This window comes from Mesoplodon mirus (genome assembly GCF_964341445.2).
Source record: "Mesoplodon mirus genome assembly, chromosome: 5".
Classification (NCBI taxonomy): domain Eukaryota; kingdom Metazoa; phylum Chordata; class Mammalia; order Artiodactyla; family Ziphiidae; genus Mesoplodon; species Mesoplodon mirus.
The window spans coordinates 135,876,320-135,896,399 of record NC_138980.1 but is presented as its reverse complement, the minus strand read 5'-3'; the positions used below and the strand labels follow the sequence as shown (position 1 = coordinate 135,896,399).

The 20,080-nt window shown below is 38.8% G+C and overlaps 1 protein-coding gene across 1 annotated transcript in view; it reads left to right on the top strand.

Annotated features, from left to right (window-relative positions):
• The window catches only part of ZSWIM6 (zinc finger SWIM-type containing 6), a 211,996-nt gene extending 196,383 nt beyond the window's left edge, over positions 1–15,613 (top strand). Inside the window, exons 9-14 of the mRNA XM_082622336.1 lie at positions 1,017–1,277; positions 5,035–5,170; positions 8,226–8,383; positions 9,011–9,174; positions 11,158–11,239; positions 12,881–15,613. Of these exons, the coding sequence (XP_082478462.1) occupies positions 1,017–1,277; positions 5,035–5,170; positions 8,226–8,383; positions 9,011–9,174; positions 11,158–11,239; positions 12,881–13,743 (1,664 nt within the window). The 3' untranslated portion in view covers positions 13,744–15,613. The remainder of the gene's footprint in view (positions 1–1,016; positions 1,278–5,034; positions 5,171–8,225; positions 8,384–9,010; positions 9,175–11,157; positions 11,240–12,880) is intronic.
• Positions 15,614–20,080: the final 4,467 nt, after the last annotated feature.

The window sequence follows — 20,080 nt, the reverse complement described above, 5'->3', positions numbered from 1 at the left end:
CTAAACCCTGAATGGCGTTCATCATTGGTCACTGTTTTTCTTCACAGTTTGTCTTATGAATCCATATAGTTAACAGTACTAGCAGTTAGCAAGAAAGGGTGCTCACACTTTTCAGGCAGGCTCCTACAAACTGGGAAAAGTCTTAGAGTTGACAATCGGCAGCATGTGTCAAGAACCTAAAAACATTTATTCCCTTCTAGTCAATGATTGTACATCTAAGAATTTATCTGCATTTATGACTATTTTCCAGCATAAAGATATAAAATAAGAATGTACATCATGTGGGAGGGAAGAAGGATTGTCCTTTCACTACTCCCATGGCTGGATTAGCTTGGAGAGTTAGGCATCTAGCCTGTGGTGGTTGCCTTCATGGATTATGGGTGACCCAAACTCTATCAGGAGGGTGAGGGTATGGTATGACTTTGAATTCACTTTTCTTGCGAGTTGGACAGTTGAAGTTTGTTAAGAATTTCTAATAGAAACACCTTAAGAGAGATAAGAGAATCCTCAAAGAATCCTTCTCTTGTAATAACTGATGACTCTTTGATAACAAAAAGGACCATGAAATTGAGTTACATATATGTTCTCCACTGTTCTTGTTATAAATTACAACATTGTGATAAAAGTATGGAAAAATGTTTTTGACGCCAGGCTTTAAAAAATTGATAACTATTGCAGTCATCATGTAATTTTACTCTTGTTTAACTAAAAATTTGTTTACTCTTAGGTATGCTTAGTATCTCTTCTTAGATTTATAGTTTTCTTTGGTGATTCATCTTTAGGGAGAGAAAAATGTTTGTAATATTCTATCCATCCCCCAGAACATAAACATTTAGTCATTCATGGTCATTTTTTAAAAGATATTGGAAAACTATGTACTTTAACCTAAGAAACATGGTTTTCTGGCTTTCTTGGAGTTAAGTCAATAATTTATTTAAGAGTACTAGGTAAAATAGATCGTACTTATCAGGGTACCTGCAAAAGTCACTTCTGAACTCTGATTTCTTTTGTGACAGAGAATATGGGACAGTGCAAGTCTCTGGAATACCAGCATCTACCTGCACACAAATTCTTAGAAGAAGGGGAATCCTATTTAACGCTAGCTGTGGAAGTAGCCCTAATAGGGCTGGGACAGCAGCGTATTATGCCTGATGGGCTGTATACCCAAGAGAAGGTTTGCCGGAATGAGGAGCAGCTCATTTCCAAGCTTCAGGAAATTGAATTGGATGACACACTGGTGAAAATTTTTCGCAAGCAAGCAGTCTTCCTATTAGAAGGTAGTATGATAAAGAACTTCCTCACTTGTTTAGCCCATTTTATTTAGCCACTCAGCTTTCTTATGTTGGGAGTACACTTAATATGGTGGTTATCTTGATTGGTATGGTCACTGAGTGTCATAGGCATGTTCACTTTGCAAATAATAGTATCACTTAATAAACAAGTTTAGATGTTTACATGTTTATCATTTGATTTAGGTGGTCATGTAAGATAACCTACTAGAAATGAGCCCCATTTAAATGCCACCAGCTTTAAAAAGGACTTTTTATTCAGTCTGTGTTGTTCCTGAGATGAATGCAAGTTTGATATTTAGTGAGTTATTGCTGGTAGCCATATTCCTCTTTGCTTGATCAATTAAGTAATAAAATGGAAATTGGCTGGCATTCCTCCAAATTATTGGCTGTTACGTTGACATCTAGGTTTTGAACATATCATTTGCACATGCTGACAAAGGACCAAAGACTGCAGAAGTGAATTTCCACTGCGCTAATTATTTCAGAGAATACATTAGGTATACATTCATCAAAGTAAAGGTTTCATAGAATCATTAAGGCAAAGTCTAGTTTTCTTCTTTCTATAAGGTCAAGAGCTAAAGGGCCTAACAAATTTTGGATGGCATTATTTTTTTTTTAATGTTTTTTTTTCCTTGAAAAGAATAAGTGTAATTAATGTGGTAGCCGGATCTTTTACACAGATTTAGGTGATGTCAAATCTTTTAAACTGCTTCTGTCTCTCAAGTACATGTGTGTTATTTCTGTGGATTTCTCTGTGATTAATAAGCTCATACAGTATGGTATCTTCATCTTATATTCAGAATGGCTATATATAGGGAAGGGATTTAGAGAAAATAGCATTTCAAAACTTTTTATATGTCCAAACCTAAAGATCTATTTGAAAAAAAATATTCTCATTAAATATATTATACATTTATGTGTTTTAGAAGTACACCTTAAAGGAGAAATAGTCTTCTGAATAAAACATGCTTAATTTTGGTAAAAATCCTAATAGTTTTTTGAAGCACTCTCCTGAAGTTTTTTTTCCCTAAAGATAAAAGCCCATCTTGACAAAGTTCAAATGATCTTGATCCTTTCATTACTGTTTTAGTTTCCTGTCATATATTTCCTTTTGATACAAGCAATATCATTAGCCATAAACTTTTCTATGCTGGCTCTTAGTAACTCTTGGTAACTGCCTTTTGATTTTCATTATACTGAGGGAAAAGGTGAGGATGTGTGGTTTTCAAAGTTGATAGTGTCTGATATCTGTTCATCACTTACCTTTTTAAATGTCTCCGTGTTCATTACTCATGAATATTTTTTAACTTTGTCTTAGTCTTTGATTAGTCCATACCTTCCCATTAAACATTTTACTGAGAACTGTGCTCTGTAAGGAGTGCTGATGACCCACCCCAGCCTCCTCTCTTTTCCCAACCTTGCTAGGCCCCAAAGAGTGGTTGGTGCAGGACAGGAAGAAGTCCAAGGGGAAGCCAAGGGACCATTTCTATAAACTCCAAAAGATAAGCGCTCCATGATTGAGATGACTGCACTGGGCACCAAGGTCTTCATACACTTATACTCTGTGAATTTCAGGGGCAAATTAGTTAGCAGACTCAGGTGTCTGAAAAAGAGGAAGCAGTAACCCTGTATTTTGTTGCTGAGTGTTAAATCACTTCTGGACACAGTATGGGCACATTGAATCAATTGGCATATTGGAAAAGCACTTCTGGGGAACTTAGATTTCAAATTTCAGTTTTTCATTTTTCAGTACACCAGAGTTCAGGCATTACACTGACTATTAATCAACAAATAATTCTGTGATACCTGACTGAATGTTTTGCTTGTTGGGAGGTGTTATTATGTTGATTATGCATCCTGGCCTTCCCTGCATAGTATAAAAAGGGAACTTGATGGTACAAGGGAAACACTGAAAGGAAATGGAAGAGAAATGAAGATGGAAAATATACAAGTTTGCTATAACTAGTCCTTAAAAAAATAGAGTTAATGTCTTAGTCTGCTCAGGCTGCCATTAAAAAATACTACAGGTTAGGTGGCTTAAACAATAGAAATTTATTTCTCACAGTTCTAGAGGCTGAGAAGTCCAAGGTCAAGGTGCTGGCTAATTCAGTTTCTGGTGAGGGCCCTCTTCCTGTCTTGCAGATGGCTGCCTTCTCCCTGAGCCCTCACAAGACAGAGACAGAGGTCACTCTTTCTGTCTCTTCTCATAGGTCACTAATTCTCTTGGACCAGGTCAAGGCCCCTATGATCTCATTTAACCTTAATTACCTCCATAAAGGCCTTATCTTCCAGTCACATTGAGAGTTGCGGCTTTAACATACGAATTTGGGGGGAGGGCAAACATTCTATAATATAACAAATAATCTGGCCTCATTATATGAACTAAAGGTAAAACTGTAATGCCTTATCAGCTTTTGAAGGATATCAGATTGCTAAAACATTTTTAAATGTCTTAAAGACAAAAAAAGAAAAAAAGTTTAATAGATTTGATAAAATTAGAAATCTAGGATGGATTTTAGTTTGTCTAGGTAAAAAAATAAGTTATTTACATGACTTTCAAAGTACTTTAATAAGGAACAATTCAAAAATACTAACCAAAGAATAAAACAATGAAATTTAAAAACAACTTCTGTTAAAATGATCTAAAATGTATCATGCTCCTAATCAGTGCCCAATTCAGTAACTCCTCTCACCATTTCCTCTGAACTGCATTTCTTGCATTCTAAACTCTTCACCAGACTTATTTTTCTCATGGAAAACAAATGTATTATGTCCTTTGAGCAGTAGTGTCATGATTCATAATTCTAGAAGTCATGAAACCGATGTTACCCAAAGGTGACATGGAAACTAATTTATAAAACACTTCAGTCACAAAACCTCACAGCACCTAAGCGGAAAGTAGTTGAACTAACCACTGTGGTTTCCTTTCAAAATTTATTTTAAAAGTTGGTGTCGTCCTTCTTAGGGTAGCATTCAGAGAGCACACAGGGGAAGTCAGCTCTGCCGCCATGCCTGTCACAACTTACTAAGAAATGAATTTTGACAGTTTAAATATAATTTTACTTTTAAAATTGGTCTTTTGAAGCCCAAATAGTGGTAGAATCAGTTACTTTAATTTTTTTTTCTTTTGCCTACGGTGAGTATTATTCTGGTCTTTTATTATTAATCCTTTATGAGAATTAATATCTATTTCTGCTTATTAGAAGCAACAATATTTAAAGTCTTTGTATTGGGATTTGTGGTTCAGACTCCCCCCCATCCCTCCCCCTGAAACAGAGAACTCTTTTCTGGAAACCGGGCTTATTTGTGCCCCTAAGACTGACTGGGGCTGGGGCAGGTTCCAAAGTTAAGCTGTAGAGTCATCTGTGTATTTGAAAATCTGGATGCTCAGATATCACACACTGAGATAGGGTCTTTCTTAAATTCAGTGAGGTTTCCTGCTTTGGAGTGTTTATTTCTCTGAAGCAGTTATAATGTGAAAAAGTTCTGCCCCCATAGTTCTGTGATTCTCCTTTTAGCTGTGGCACAGGGAATTGTTCCTGAAGTGAATTTGATATCGTATACTCTACCCTGTAGAATCATTTTACTAAGAATTGTATTCGTTTCTACTATGTCACTTAGATTACATTCTTAACTAGATTAGCATTGTTTATAACTTTACATTAAAAATTTAAACTATACTTTACAAGAAGTCTTAGTTCCTTTTTTAGGAATGTAAAATGTGTATACTCTCTTCCTACAGCCGGACCATATAGTGGTTTAGGCGAAATAATCCATCGGGAGAGCGTTCCAATGCACACATTTGCCAAGTATCTCTTCACCTCTCTCCTACCTCATGATGCTGAATTGGCATACAAAATTGCACTGAGAGCAATGCGGTACGTATTCACAGCCCCGCCGGGCAGAGGCAATCCAAATCCCCCACTGGGAAAAATGGCTGTTAACTGACTTCTCATTCATTCATTTTTCTTGTAGGCAGCAGAAAGACTAAAACAAGCTTCTTGGGTTGTGGTGGTGGTGGTTTGTTGGCTTGTTTGGCTTTTGTTTTAAAGTAAGGGAAGAATGGTGTTCTTGTCTCCTGTCACACATGTTCATGGTGGCTTTATCCTGCTTATTCTTGAAGCTAGAATTTGGGACTAGAGAACAACTTCAGGCCAAGTTTAACCACAAGGCAGCAACAGTTGAAACCTTCCTAAATAACGTAACTGTTTAGAAAAAAATAGATTTTTGAAGCAGTGGTAAATAACACGTATACTTGACTGAATATAGTACTTGAGAGAGGCCTTCACACCGGCTGTAATTACACATTCCATCAGTAGCTCAGGAAAGCCCTTCTAGCACCGAAACACCTTTATGCTCCACTGGAGGATGAGAGAAGATGGGAGCTGTATCTAGTGTTGAAGGCATCGCTATCTAGGGGTCTTCCAGGATTTGTTCGCCTCAGCTTTGTTTCCATCCGCCCCTCAGTCCCTCCTTTTCAGTAATAACAATTCGAACACATTCTCTGCTGCTGACCTTTCTGTTTTCACCCTCCTTTTAAAAAGTCAGTTCACAAAATAATTATTTTTATCACGAATTTGTTCTAGCTGAACAAATGAACTCAAGATTAAATTTTTCAGTCTTATATATAGCCTTTTAAACTTTAAGGACCTGAAAGGAATATCTACCTTTCTTAAAACATGAGCTTTTTTCCTTTTGTCTTTTTTTTAAATTAACACACTTAAAAAAATTTTTTTTTATTGTGGTAAAAGTCACATAATATAAAACATACCATTTCAACCATATTTAACTGTACAGTTCAGTGGCACTAAGTACACTTACATTGTTGTGCAACTCTTTAATTAACACTTTTGTTAAAGTGCCGATTAGACCCTGTTATTGCCACCTAAAGACAAACCACCTACACACCTAAAAGCTTGAGGTGCTGGAGAACAGTTTGATTCCACAGAAACTTTTCATCGAAGATACTATCTCTGCAGCCAGTATAATGGATTCAAAAACAATGCCTTTCCTGTATGAGTATAGCTTATAAGTTGCAGGAGGCCTCTTTTATGCAGCAATAGAGTGTGTTTGTATTTGTGTGTGTGTGTATGTGTACCTGTGTGTCATTGTGTATTGAGGCTGACATCCTTTAATTTGACATGCTTTCCTTGGCAACATGAAATCTCATTAACATATCAGAGAAACCTTAAAAGTTCTCTCGTCTGTTTTTAAAATATCAAAAAATAAAATAACTAACATAAGCAAAAGTCCCCCACCAAATTACTTTATACCACTTGGTTTGTATTTCAGAGCACAATTTTATAAGTACATTCCTATTCCCATTTTGGGAAGCTGAAATGGAAGTTATCAGATGAAGACATGTTCAGCTCTGTACTTACTCAAATCCTAACAATTCTGCTCCTGTGGTAAAGGGAAGGATACTGTTGTGATGCCACCAGATGCTATTGCTAAAGCTACTGTAAAGTTTAAGGGTAAAATAGCTAAGGTTTCTCTGTGGTTCTGGCTCATGTGAAGGTATCTTTCAGGTGGGGAGGCTTGCTTTTCTAAGACTCACAAGCTCATTTATGTCCACCCTTGGTTGCTGCCCAGGCAGTTCGTTCACGGGGGACACCAGCAGGACACAGGGGACTTGTTTTACACCTCTTCTCTTCTGCCTGCCACACGCCCTCAGCCGAAGGATGGCCATGGGAGGGAGGTGGTGTGAATTACTAGAGCATCTCAAGGCAGCCAGGGGAATAGGAAGGAAAAGAGACAGGTAGCTTACTTGCCTCTTAGTCTTTCTAGAAAGAGAGGGGAGATACTGAAGAAGGGCATTTTCACAATCATTTTCTCATCTTTCCAGGAACGTTGACTAGTGTGCTCTACAGCAACTCTGGAAGGATCTGCCTGTGAACATAGGGATAGTCTGGGTTTTTAAAAAGCTAAATAGCAACCCCACCAAAATTCTTACTACTGAATTGCCACCATCTAATGCTAACATCTCTGTCCCTAGATAAAAGGAAAAGGGAATGAGGGATTTGGCTTACCAGAGCAATAATTGCTGTTGGGTAGGGCCCCAAGCCCAGCATCACACCCTGACCGTGCTAACTTCTCCTGGTCCCCAGCTCTTACTCCACAGTCCCTAACACTGGTGTACTTGAGGGAAGGTCAGTGTTTTGATGATTGTAAACAAACTATTGCAGTTATAGCTACTCTACTAATCTCTTTGGTGCTTATTTATACTTGGAAGAGACCGCCAAGCATGTGCTTTGTTTCAATAGTTGTTCTTTATATTCTTAAAGATACATTGATTAAAGTAAGAAATCATGCTGAATTTATGCAAGACTGTCAAGGGACAAATACTTGGATCATTTGCATCCATCATCCCTGATACGATTGATAGAACATTTTCTAACTACAAATTTCTGAAGTAATGAGGAACTAATTATGCAGAAAGTATGAATATATGGAAAGAAGTCATTTTTGTTTTACTTTCCCTCTTACTTTGTTTTAATAAGTTAAACTTATCTGTCTCAGCTATACACTGATTCCTAACGGTTGTAACCTCAGTTTTAAATATCCACTTGACTATCAGTTTCTTTTGATTTTTAATTTTTAATGAGTGATAAGATTCAGAAATTTTACAGTAGGTAAACATTAAGACTTGTGTTTCAAACCTCTCCATTGTTACATGTCTTAATTTCCTTGAATGTTGCCGTTTTCTGAATGATGCTAAAGAAAGGAAACCTCTTAGGGTTAGGTGATGGGCAATTAACGAGGTAACTTTAGCATCCAGACAGCAAAGTGTAGCTGTACCAGCTCTTCCCTCACCGAGGACCCGAACAATCTCTCCCAGCATCTACCTGCTCCTCTGGCTTCTGGGCAGTCCCTGTGGCCAGGGTGATGGACAAGTGGTAACTAAGAGCCGCCTGCCTTGTCTTGTCATTACAGGTTGCTAGTGTTGGAATCCACTGCTCCAGCGGGAGACCTCACCCGTCCACACCACATGGCATCCGTTGTTCCCAACCGGTACCCTCGTTGGTTCACTCTAAGCCACATAGAATCCCAGCAGTGCGAGCTGGCATCCACTATGCTCACTGCAGCCAAAGGTACTGGGTTGTCCTGAGGCCTCATGATTATTTTGTTAGTTTGCCTTTTTATTTTAAGGGTCATGTTTTCCATCAGATTCTCAATAGTGGTGCTTATGTTGTAAGGGATCCTTTTCTTTAGATGTTAGCTTATGAAGCAAAACAGGTGCTACTCATTTGAGCCGACATTTTCCTTATTTAACTGCATCATTAAACTTGCTGCTGGCAGAGTTTGGGTTTAGTTACCATGCCATGTAAATGGTGGGTGAGCTTCAGAGGCAGATTAAAAAGTTGGGTTACATTTCTTCTCCCTGAAATATTCACCAGAAATAAAAAAGCAGGAACCTGAGAGAACTATTTGCTGTCTCATGTTGGTTCTGGTTCACATGAGCTTTTAGTCATGAGGGTGTGTCTCAGTGTATCTTTTTCCTGAAGCTGGGATTCACAGACATGCAATAACCTTGGGACACTTAGTTGTAACATCTGTGCCATCCATGAACATTTCATGTAAAGTAACTTGTACTTTGTGTTTTGTTCCTTTTTTAACTCCCTGTGTGTGTGTGTGTGTGTGTGGTTGTGTGATTTTTGTTGTTGTTGTTTTGCTTTGCCTTGCTTTGCTTTGATTTGGTTTCCCCTTGTTCATTGCAGGCGATGTTCGGAGGCTGGAAACAGTATTAGAATCCATCCAGAAAAACATTCACTCCTCATCCCACATCTTCAAGCTTGCCCAAGATGCATTTAAAATAGCAACTCTCATGGACAGTTTGCCAGACATCACTCTTTTGAAGGTGTCTCTGGAGCTGGGCCTGCAGGTATGTGACTATGGTCTTTCCTGGAGCACCAAGGACTGCTAAATAAAAGCATCATCCTACGGTGTTGCTGTTTGTTTGGATTTTTTAGTGCAGGTACATGACTCTTTGGTGCACAGATCTGTTAGACTGCAGGAGAGCACTGTGCTTCGCAGTTGTGGTCATTCCCACCTGAACCAGACTGCCGCCTCATGTGTAGGACTGTACCTTTAGAGCCCTGTTTGTGTCTTTCAATAAAAAATCATCTTCTGTATTAGAGCCTTGACATCACTGTTTCTCCTTTAATGAATTGAAGAAGAGTTCTTCCTATACATGGCTTAAATAAAGCTCTCATGTATAATAACGATTCATTTGTTAGGGTTAAATTTTTAGAGGAAGTACGGATATTTACTGATGTTTGCATTTTCATGATAGATGGACAGTTCTGACTCCTTTTTTATAACCCTGAGAAAATTAGGGTAAGGGGGGGTGCTTCCCTGGTGGCGCAGTGGTTGAGGGTTCGCCTGCCGATGCAGGGGATGCGGGTTCGTGCCCTGGTCTGGGAGGATCCCGCGTGCCGTGGAGCCGCTGGGCCCGTGGGCCATGGCCGCTGGGCCTGCGCGTCCGGAGCCTGTGCTCCGCAACGGGAGAGGCCACAACAGTGAGAGGCCCGCGTACCGCAAAAAAAAAAAAAAAAAAAAAAAAAATTAGGGTAAAGGAAGAGGGATTGGGCCGGGGTCCAGTTTCAGCTTCAGCAGGCCTTAGACATATTACCAAGGACATTTTGAGTTAGTCATGCAGATAGATGTTTGCTTCCTTATAGTATCTGAAAAGATTACTGTATAAACCAGGAACTGAAAAGTTTATATTTCTACTTTTCTCAGGTAATCTCTATTAACAATTGTTTTTCCCTCCATAAAAAGCAGTGAAAGAAATTGTCATCTTCTAATTTTCTAAAGTATGGGGACTACAATGCCCCAATTAGATGGTTAATATGGTTTTCTAGTTATGGCTTCTCCTTAACAGTGATTAATAAGGTTAAAGAATTAGACTGTAGAAAAATGCACTTGCCACTAACAGTACTCTACAAGCAGAGGGCATGGGAGATTGCATTTAAGCTATACGATGACATTTTAGAAATTTTCTTTTAAAAAATAATTTCTTGTTGTTTGGCTTATTTTTGTTATCATTTTCCTCTTAAAGGTATGATGCAGAAAGAACCATTAACATGAGTTTCCTGGGTATTTGGAATTCTGGCAGATTTTTTTGGTAAATGGCAGATTACTGAGAGCTTGCTCCCTGCCTCATTCTTCCTGGGACCCAGGAAGGAATCCCATAGGACCTTTCCAAGGCTTTAGGAGTATTATGTCCCTAGATGCTCTGAATCTTAAAAAATGAGGGAAGCAGGATGATATGGTTAATTTTATCTTGGAATCTATTAGAAAGTAAAAAACAAAATTAGATTGCTAATGATGCCAAAGGTGATTTCCTTCTATAGACCTGGGGTTATCTTCTTAATCACCAGGAAGGAACAACCAGAGATTGAAGGGATAACTAAAACAATTATTTTTAAAAAAAACCTCTTTGCCAACTGAGGGTTCCTAGTCAGAATTAATTCATGAGGTGGCTCAGAAATTTAGAACCATGGAATGTTAAAGCTGGAGAGGAGGAGAGGGCGTGGGCTGTGTTCAATGTGCCAGTCCAGCCCTTGGATTTTGCAGAGGAGAAAAGTGGTCGATTGAGTGACTTGCCCAGGTTGCCGCGTCTAGTCAGTTGGCCTACCAGGAGTAGAACACAGACCTCCTGCCTCCCAGGCTGGGGCAAGGCCAGCAAGGGGAGCTGTGGGTAAGTCCAAATTCATATGCACAGCTTTATTCCAAATAAGGCTCTCCATCCTCCTGGTAGTAGGGAGTCTGCCTAGTAATTTATACTTTGGAATGAATTGTTTTCTTTTTCCATTGACTTAGGGATAATCTTCCAAAACATTTTGTTATCCTGTCTTCATAGGTTATGCGAATGACACTGTCAACCTTAAACTGGCGCCGGCGGGAGATGGTCAGGTGGCTGGTAACGTGCGCTACTGAAGTGGGTACGTAAATCAGGGGCAGGGGCTCTCCAAGGTGCCTCGTGCTCAGATTTCACTTATTTCTGGGTACAGAGAAGAACATTTTCACTTCTTTACCTTGACTTCTCCAAGGCTCCTGCCCCTTCTGGCAACCTACAGGGGCTCTCTTCCCCGAACCCCACCGTCAGCCTTCAGTTATACACACTTGGCACTGTTCCTGTCACATCTGTGGGGCTCCAACTCTTACTTAAAATGGATTAAGTCAGGGAGCAGACACTTTTTATTCAGCTGTTCTGTCACACTTAAGGTGCTTTCAGTAACTTTGTGTGATAATCAAGTTTACAGTTTCATATTCCAGAGTGACTCTTTGGTAGGCAGCAAACCATCTTTGGAACTAACTTTAGACTGTGGGTTAATGGTTCAGGTCACTTTAATTAAAACAATATAAAGTTACCTAGTTGCACTGAGTTTTTTCTTCACCATCTGAGGGCATTCGTCATAGTATCCAACAGAGAAATGACCACTGGGTGTGGTTTAGGTGAGCTTTGTGAGAATTTGTAGCAGCCATAAGAAGATCCCCGGTTGCCCATACAGTGCAATCTGTGAGACCCTTCAGTCAACTATTTCCCCTCTGCAGCAATAAATCATAACTAAAAAACCCATACATTCCTGGCGAGAAGGCCAACACAAACAAAATGGTGGCTGTTGGAAATAAATGTGGGTTAAACTGTCTTCTTATTTGCATCAGAAAAGGATACACACCTCTTGCTGAGAAGACACGAATACCTCAGTGCTTGTCTAAAGATGGACACAGCAGATACTGTAAAAGCATTTTTCTTGTTATTTTTCTTTTATTAATCTATAATGGTATGTTATCTTGGCAAAAGGGAAATTGGTCTCAGTATAAAAATTATATTACTGAAGTGATGCTTTAGTGAAGCAATACAAAGATAATACCAGTTCAGGAACTGCCACACCACTCTCCCTACCCCTGCACCAAGAAATAGGCCTAATTTCTCTTAGATTTAGTACCTGTGCTTTAAATGGCCCACGTTTAGGATTTTCCTACAGCTGGGGCATATTGCGTCTGTGTACTTAAAATGGTTATTTTAAAGACCTTGTCATCCATTTCAAACATCTGAGTCGTCTGTATGTCTGCTTCTGTTGACTCTTTTCTCTTGATTATAGGTCACATTTTCCTGCTTCTTTGTGTGTTTAATCACTTTGTATCGTGTGTACTTTAAACCTACACACAGGTACACAGACCACATAAAAACTCCCCATTTTGGTGAGGGTTGTAGTTTTTCTGACTCAGATTCTGTGGTGGGTAACTGACAGGAGGCCCCAGTGAACTAGAACTCATTAGCAAAAAGCCATTGTCTGAGATGGCAAGCAAGCAGCAGCACAGTGCAAATACCAGCTACCGAGAGGATTAGTTCTTTATTACAGCAAGTTCATGTTCCTTTCAGGCATTTCACTGAATAGCAATCTATAATAACCTTATTCTAAAAGGTTGCTCCCAGGCACATTACCTTACAGGATTTTCTGACCTAGCTTATGTCCTGTGATGGTTAACAATGTAAGCATTGATTATAAAAGTGGAAATAAGGCAAGACCTCTGGGCAGCCTCTCGTCAGTAATGGGGCTTCTCTGTGCTCCTTGCAGGTGTTTATGCCCTGGACAGCATCATGCAGAGCTGGTTTACGCTTTTTACTCCCACTGAAGCCACAAGTATTGTTGCAACCACCGTGATGTCCAACAGCACCATCGTCCGCCTCCACCTGGACTGCCACCAGCAGGAAAAGCTGGCCAGCAGCGCCCGGACACTTGCATTGCAGTGCGCTATGAAGGACCCTCAGAACTGTGCCCTCTCTGCGCTGACCCTGTGTGAAAAGGATCACATAGCTTTTGAGACGGCGTACCAAATTGTTCTCGACGCTGCTACAACTGGTATGAGCTACACCCAGCTCTTTACAATAGCACGGTACATGGAGCACCGCGGGTACCCCATGAGGGCCTACAAGCTGGCCACCCTGGCCATGACCCATCTTAACCTGAGCTACAATCAGGACACGCACCCTGCCATTAATGACGTTTTGTGGGCCTGTGCGCTTAGCCACTCCCTTGGTAAAAATGAGCTTGCAGCTATAATACCTCTGGTGGTCAAGAGTGTCAAGTGTGCAACGGTACTGTCAGACATTTTGCGCAGATGCACTCTGACCACTCCTGGCATGGTGGGACTTCACGGAAGGAGGAACTCTGGTAAGCTTATGTCACTGGACAAAGCCCCCTTGAGGCAACTCTTGGATGCCACAATCGGGGCCTATATCAACACGACACACTCACGGCTCACACACATCAGTCCTCGGCACTATAGTGAGTTTATAGAGTTCCTCAGCAAGGCCCGAGAGACCTTCTTAATGGCGCATGATGGACACATTCAGTTTACACAGTTCATCGACAACCTGAAACAAATCTACAAAGGCAAAAAGAAACTGATGATGTTGGTTCGGGAGAGGTTTGGTTGATTGATAGAACTTGTATGAATGGGGGTGGGGGTGGGAATGGGGGGGACAGTTTGTTTTTACTTGAGCCTGCCTTTGTACCCTTTTTAACTTAAAGAACAGAGCCACACCGGTATTATATGTGTATAGTTATATTGCGTTTGCAGACTAAATTGTCATGTGAAAGTTTGTGTGTTTTTAATTTTCTTCCCTTTTTCTTTCTTTTTATTTTATTATTTTTCTTATTCTTTTTTTTTGTTTTGTTCTTTTGGTTTTGTATGAGAGAGAGGTTAAAAAGGTTTGGTTTACACTGAGTATATGTTGTCAAGTGGCAAAAGTCCACATAGCTCTCCTGTTTTCTGTATACGTTCACAGCCTCAAAAAAAAAAATAATTGAAATGGCTTTAAAAACCAAACAAAACACCTCCATCCTGTGATAAGTACCTCGAATGGATTCAGCTTTACTCCTTTGTAACTCATCTTTACATTTTCAGCATATTTAAACAAACCAACAAAACGAAAATACTAATAGTTAAAAGGCTGACCCACGTGGCTTTGCAGTGCTGTTCGTCCAGAAGCATGGCACACAATGCTTGTGCATGTGGAAACTTAGCGACTGTCAACATACATTCTCAGGGATTTATCAAAAAAATAAAAATAAAAAAAGAATGAGAGCATTTATTGTACTGTATATATATTATAGTATATGTCTGAATATTGAAAATATAACATTAACTAATTTATAAAAAATATTCTATGTAATGCAAAATACTTGAAGCTGCAGTAGCTTGGTTTTAAACAAAAACAAAAAAAAACTGAGAGAAAACCTATCAGAAGGACTAAAAGTGCGCCTTGCTTCAGGGTTGGCTCAGGCGGTGAACTTCATGCTGGGCATCTATGCAGAGCCACCTTTTGGATTGCATGGTTTGACTGAGATCTATTGGGAGAAATTATATATGTATATATATTTATACAACTTATGTATACATATATATATGTATACACACAGACACAAGACACACCAACCACAACCACTACACCACACATGCTTGTAACAGGCACTAGAATAAAGAGGGGCAACAAAATACACAGCCAGAGCAGCAAGCCTTAGCATTAAGAATATACAGTATGCCGGAACTGGGGTTCGTGCCTCCTAGCCTAGGAAACTTAAAAGAAATATCCTTTTGACAAAACGCAAAATGTTTTCCAAAACAATTGACATCTGATACATTACGCCTTTGCAGTGAGCTAATAATAAGCTAACCTTTGTGCACAAATAACATTATATATATTATATATCTATTCTGCATAGGTATTTTGACTTTGTGCAGGACAGAAAGTTGTGTAGGTATGACTGTTCTACTTTTCAGTTTTCTTTCTTTTTTTTAAATATATTTTATTTTCTCTAGAATTACTCAAAACAAAAGCAGCCTTCTATCTTGCCTTGTCTTAATGCTTTAAAATAACCAAACTGGAGATCTAACTACCAAACTGTTCATTATATTATTAAATACCAACTTTGGTTACAGTATAGTGTCTTTACTTTAGCTGATGGTTCTGTAACCTTGTGCTTTTTAAAGCAATTTTTATGTTTTGGTGCAAAAGTTGTCCAGTGTCTCTTGTTCCCTTCATTAGAGAACATGCTAGAGGTATGTTTGTAGGTATTTTTGTTTAGAAGAACTATTTCATGCGCTCCATTTTATTTATTATAATAGGTAAAAAGAAAAAAAAAAGGTTGTACTTCATCACCCATGTAAACATGCTCATGAAGTTGAAAGTAATTAAGATTTGATACACTGATATCAATTTATTTATGTAACTAAATCACTGTTTTATAAACTTGTTAATGATCAACAATTTTTGTTTTGATTAAAATTAGTTTTTTGAAAGTTGATTCTGCCTCCTTTATGGTATATCTCTAATTACGCTTGAATTCAGTGATTATGGACGTGGGTGTTACCACATCTCCAAGTGTTTTAATACCATATTCATTCATTCGGTAAATATTTATGTACTGTTTTCTAGGCCCTGGAGATGTAATGGTGACTAAAACCAGACACTGGAGCTTACTTTTCTGCTTAGTGGAAAAGACAGACATAAATCAGATAATCACAGAGATAAAATATGGGACGGAAGAGCCAGTTTTTCTTCAGTCTGTACATTTGGTCATTCTTCCCTAATAAACTATTATTTAAGATGCTCAGTACTTGATATATTTATTAAATGCTAAGTTTGTTAGAGGTTTTTGTGTGTGTGTGTGGTTTAAAGGAAATTACAATATAAGGGGTAAATGCTACATATACATTATAAACATCTGTCCCACCCCATCTCCATCAAAAATCTAAATGCAAAATGACACAAATATGTTTTTGGTGTGTGTGGTAAAACCACATCATAAAACGTACCACCTTAACCTTTTTTCCAGTGTTGTGTATAGTGTTGAGTGTATTCACATGGTCATGAAACAGATCTCCAGGGCTTCCCCATCTTACAGAACTATATACCTATCAAACAACAACTTATTCCTCCCTATCCCCCAGACCCTGGTAACTGCCATTCTGCTTTCCATTTCTATGAGTTTGGTTGCCTTAGAGACTTTATGTAAGTGGAATTATTACAGTATTTGTCTTTATATGAGTGGCTTATTTCACTTAGTATGGTGTCCTCAAGTTTCATCCGTGTTGTAGCATATGAGAGGATTTCCTCCCTTTTTTAAAGTTGTGTAGTATTCCATTGTATGTGTATACCACATTTTGTTTATTCATCTGTCAGTGGACATTTGAGTTGCTTCCACTTGTAGGCTATTGTGAATAGTGCTGCTGTGAACACGGATGTGCAAATATCTCTTTGATACTCTGCTTTCAATTCCTGTGGATATATACCCAGAAGTAATACTGACAAATATGCTTTTTAAAGCTACAATTTTCAGAATATTCAATCCCTTGAAATATTTTAAAAGTTTCTCTTTGACATCCAGTCTTAAATGTGAAAAGGTTAATAAGTCAATGGGTGGAAGTTAAAATAAATGAATCCATGGTGACATATTAAAATCACATTAGTGCTAAGTAGAAATAAAAAAACTATAAAGTGGTATGAGGATTGGTTCTTTTTTGCAAGTTTATTCTTAGTTTTTTGAAAGTTGACATTGCCTAAGGGTAAATGTAAATTCATGTGGGTGCATTAAAACACCAGAACATTTCATAATGAAGTGGACCCTAAAAAGTCAGGAGAGTGGAATCATAGGAAGAACAAAGGTGACTTGTAGTAGTAAAGAGTTTGAGATCTTTGCTGATGGAAAATTAGCTGGTGTTCATTGACTGTGTTTGCTGAGAAATCTTAAAATTATCATGGGCCCTTAGAAAAGAGATGGAGACCAAGGATGTCAAGCAAGTGAACTCACAGTACTTTCTCACTCCCATTTTAGCCAACATTCTTGAACTACCAAGACTTCAACTCCTTGATTAGGACTATGGTCAAGTAGACATACTGATTTGATATGTACGTGTTCCCTCACCTTCCAATGGACCAGTGCTAGAAAAAGCTCTGATATTGTTAAAATTTGAATAGCAGGAAGGAGAAATGGAAGAAGTGACAAGCTTAGATAACTCAAAGGTGGCAGAATTTGTTCCTAATTGAATCCTGGACTCTCGATTTCTGATTTCATTTGAGAACAGAGGCTATAGTTTCGGGGGGAAATGAATGTTTCATGACTTTCAAATATTAAGTCAGTTGAAAAAAATTATTAAATTATTGTAGTCACAATATTATAATAGTACAATATAGTAGCAAAGAAGAACTGAGCTTTTTCCAAATGGCTGATAAAACTCTTAAATGGCAGCTATTTCAGAACTTAATAAGTGGTCAGCAACAAGATAGGAAGATGTAGGAAAAAAGGAACTATCATTATGTAATCTGATACATCTTAGTGAAAGAAATGTGAGTGAGGTAAAATTTAAGTTGAACTGTTTGACACCAGTATGAGGACGGATTCAAGCTAGCTTGGGTAAAAGACATTGAAACGTGAGATGTACTGGAAGGATTCTGAATGGTTCGTTCAGAAAACACCTTTTGTGTGCCTCCCATGTGATAGACATGGTTCTAGGTGCTCAGACAAGCAGTGAACAAAAAATGTCCTTCTTGTGGAGCATATATTCTAAGTTGGAGGAAGACATAAATAATGTATTAGCTGGTGATATGTATTATAAGGAAAAGCAGAGGAAAAGGCTACTACTTCCGGTAGAATGATCAGAGAAGACTTCTGGTGTGGTGAGATACGAAGAGATATGCCTGAAGGAAGTGAGGGAGGGAGGTGACCATGCTAACATCTGGCAGATGTGTATCTGAGGCAGAAGGAACAGCAAGTGCCAATCCCTGAGGTAGAAGTGTAGGGGTGTGCTTGCCTTGTCTGAGATAAGTGAAGGAAAGGGACCGTGGCTGGGGTAGAATGGGGTTAGGGGACGGTGAGGTGGGCAGAGAGATAGGAGGTAAGGCTGAAGACTAGGTAAGTTAGACTGAATAAGAACTAGTTTTTAAAATTTTTATTGCTATGAGGGCTTATAGTTCATCATGATGATTTTTACTCTGTATTTGAAGGATCCAAAGTAGAGAAAGGAATCTTATGACCTGACTTGTGAGATGAGAAGCCGTGTGGTCAGGAGGGCAAGAGGGAAGCAAGGAGACAAATTAGGAGGCTCTTCAAGTAATCCAGGCAAGTAACAATGGAGCTTGGGCGCTATGGCATCAGTGGACATGGTGACAAGTGGCTACAGTCTGCATATCTGGCAAGGATGAGCCATCTCTTGATATTAGATGCAGCATGTGAGAAAAAGAGGCATCAAAAATGACTCCAAGTGTTAGAACTTCAGCAACTGGAAGGAAGAAATTGCCAGTAACTGAAGTGGAGAATATGCCAGGGAACAGGTTTTTGAGAGGAAGATCAGGAGTTCAGTTTTGAACACATGAAATTTGAGATGCCTCCGAGACACCCAAGCGGTGCTTTTAAGTAGGAGTTAGCTCACTAGAAAGGTCAAGGGGTAAAGGAAGGTAATTTGACCCAAAATAGAGAGTCCTAAAAATGTTCATTTCATCTCCCTGATTGAATTGTGATTGTGACACAGACCTTTGCCAGTCCTTTCTCATCTTCCTGGCTTCTAATTGGTGGCTTTTTCTAGCACTCGGTCCTTTGAGTGCTTCTTATTTTTGTTCTCTATGTATTGACTTTATGCTCTTAAAATACTTTCACCACAGATAGGAAACATTCTGGTCCTCACAAATCACAGCTCTCCATCAGAGATGGACTGTCTTCTCTCAGTTCCAGTTTGGAAAATCCCAAGGAGGACACCCCTCCTGACATGGACTGTGACATAAGGGGAAAGGTCAGAGGGCACAACATGGCCAAACAGGGGGTCCTGATTATTGGGGTATGGGGTTCCAGAGAAGAGAGATTTATTTTCAACTTTACAAGCATCATTTTTGGTGTCTTCTACATTAAGAACCATGATAGACCACTGATGGGCAACCTTATAAATATACAGCTGTGTAAATATAACCGCCTTATGAATATTCTGACTTGCTCCTACCCTGTGCTGTCTTTGGTAAGATTATAATACTTCCAACATTTTGGAGAACTGTGGGTTGCTTAAAAGTCAGATAAGGGACTTACGGTCCCCATCCCTCCTACTTTTATTTTTCTTGGGTTTTTCCCCAACTTTTTATTCTGAAATTTCCAAACGTACAGAAGAATTGAAAGAGTAGTGGAAAATGTTACTTCCTAAATGTCCCCATAACCTGTGAAACTTGAAGCATGTTTTGATGATTCATGTTTGTAGATCTTGTGACTCAGTGTGATATGATATGAACTGCTCCTGTACCAGGAACCCAGTTCTAAATAGAAAAGGAAGAAAACAGCCTCTTTCCTCTTCTTTTTACATCAGAGCCAAAATGGAAACAACTTCCTATTCTATGTAGGGAAAAGTATGAAAAAAAAAATTTTTTTTTTTTTGCTTTTCAAAACAAACCTAATTTCAAACTATATTAACAATTAGGATAAACTTTCAGCTTTACTGATAAACCCTAATTTAAAGCATGTGGAACATTCTAATATAAAAAGGAATTTTGTTTTTCCTCCATGGATGTTTTTTAAATGGGCTGCTGCCTTGTAAGTGTGATCCTTTAAGTAATACAAAATGTAGAAAAGATGAAATATACTTCAGGGCAGTTTGAACATTGCTTCCATTTTAGAATAGTGCAATGTGCACATTCACAGAGGCTAAAACAGTATTAGGGACAAGTGCAAGGACACTTTGGTCCTATCATATAGTTTTGGTTATCATCACCATAACAACAATCATAATAATAATGA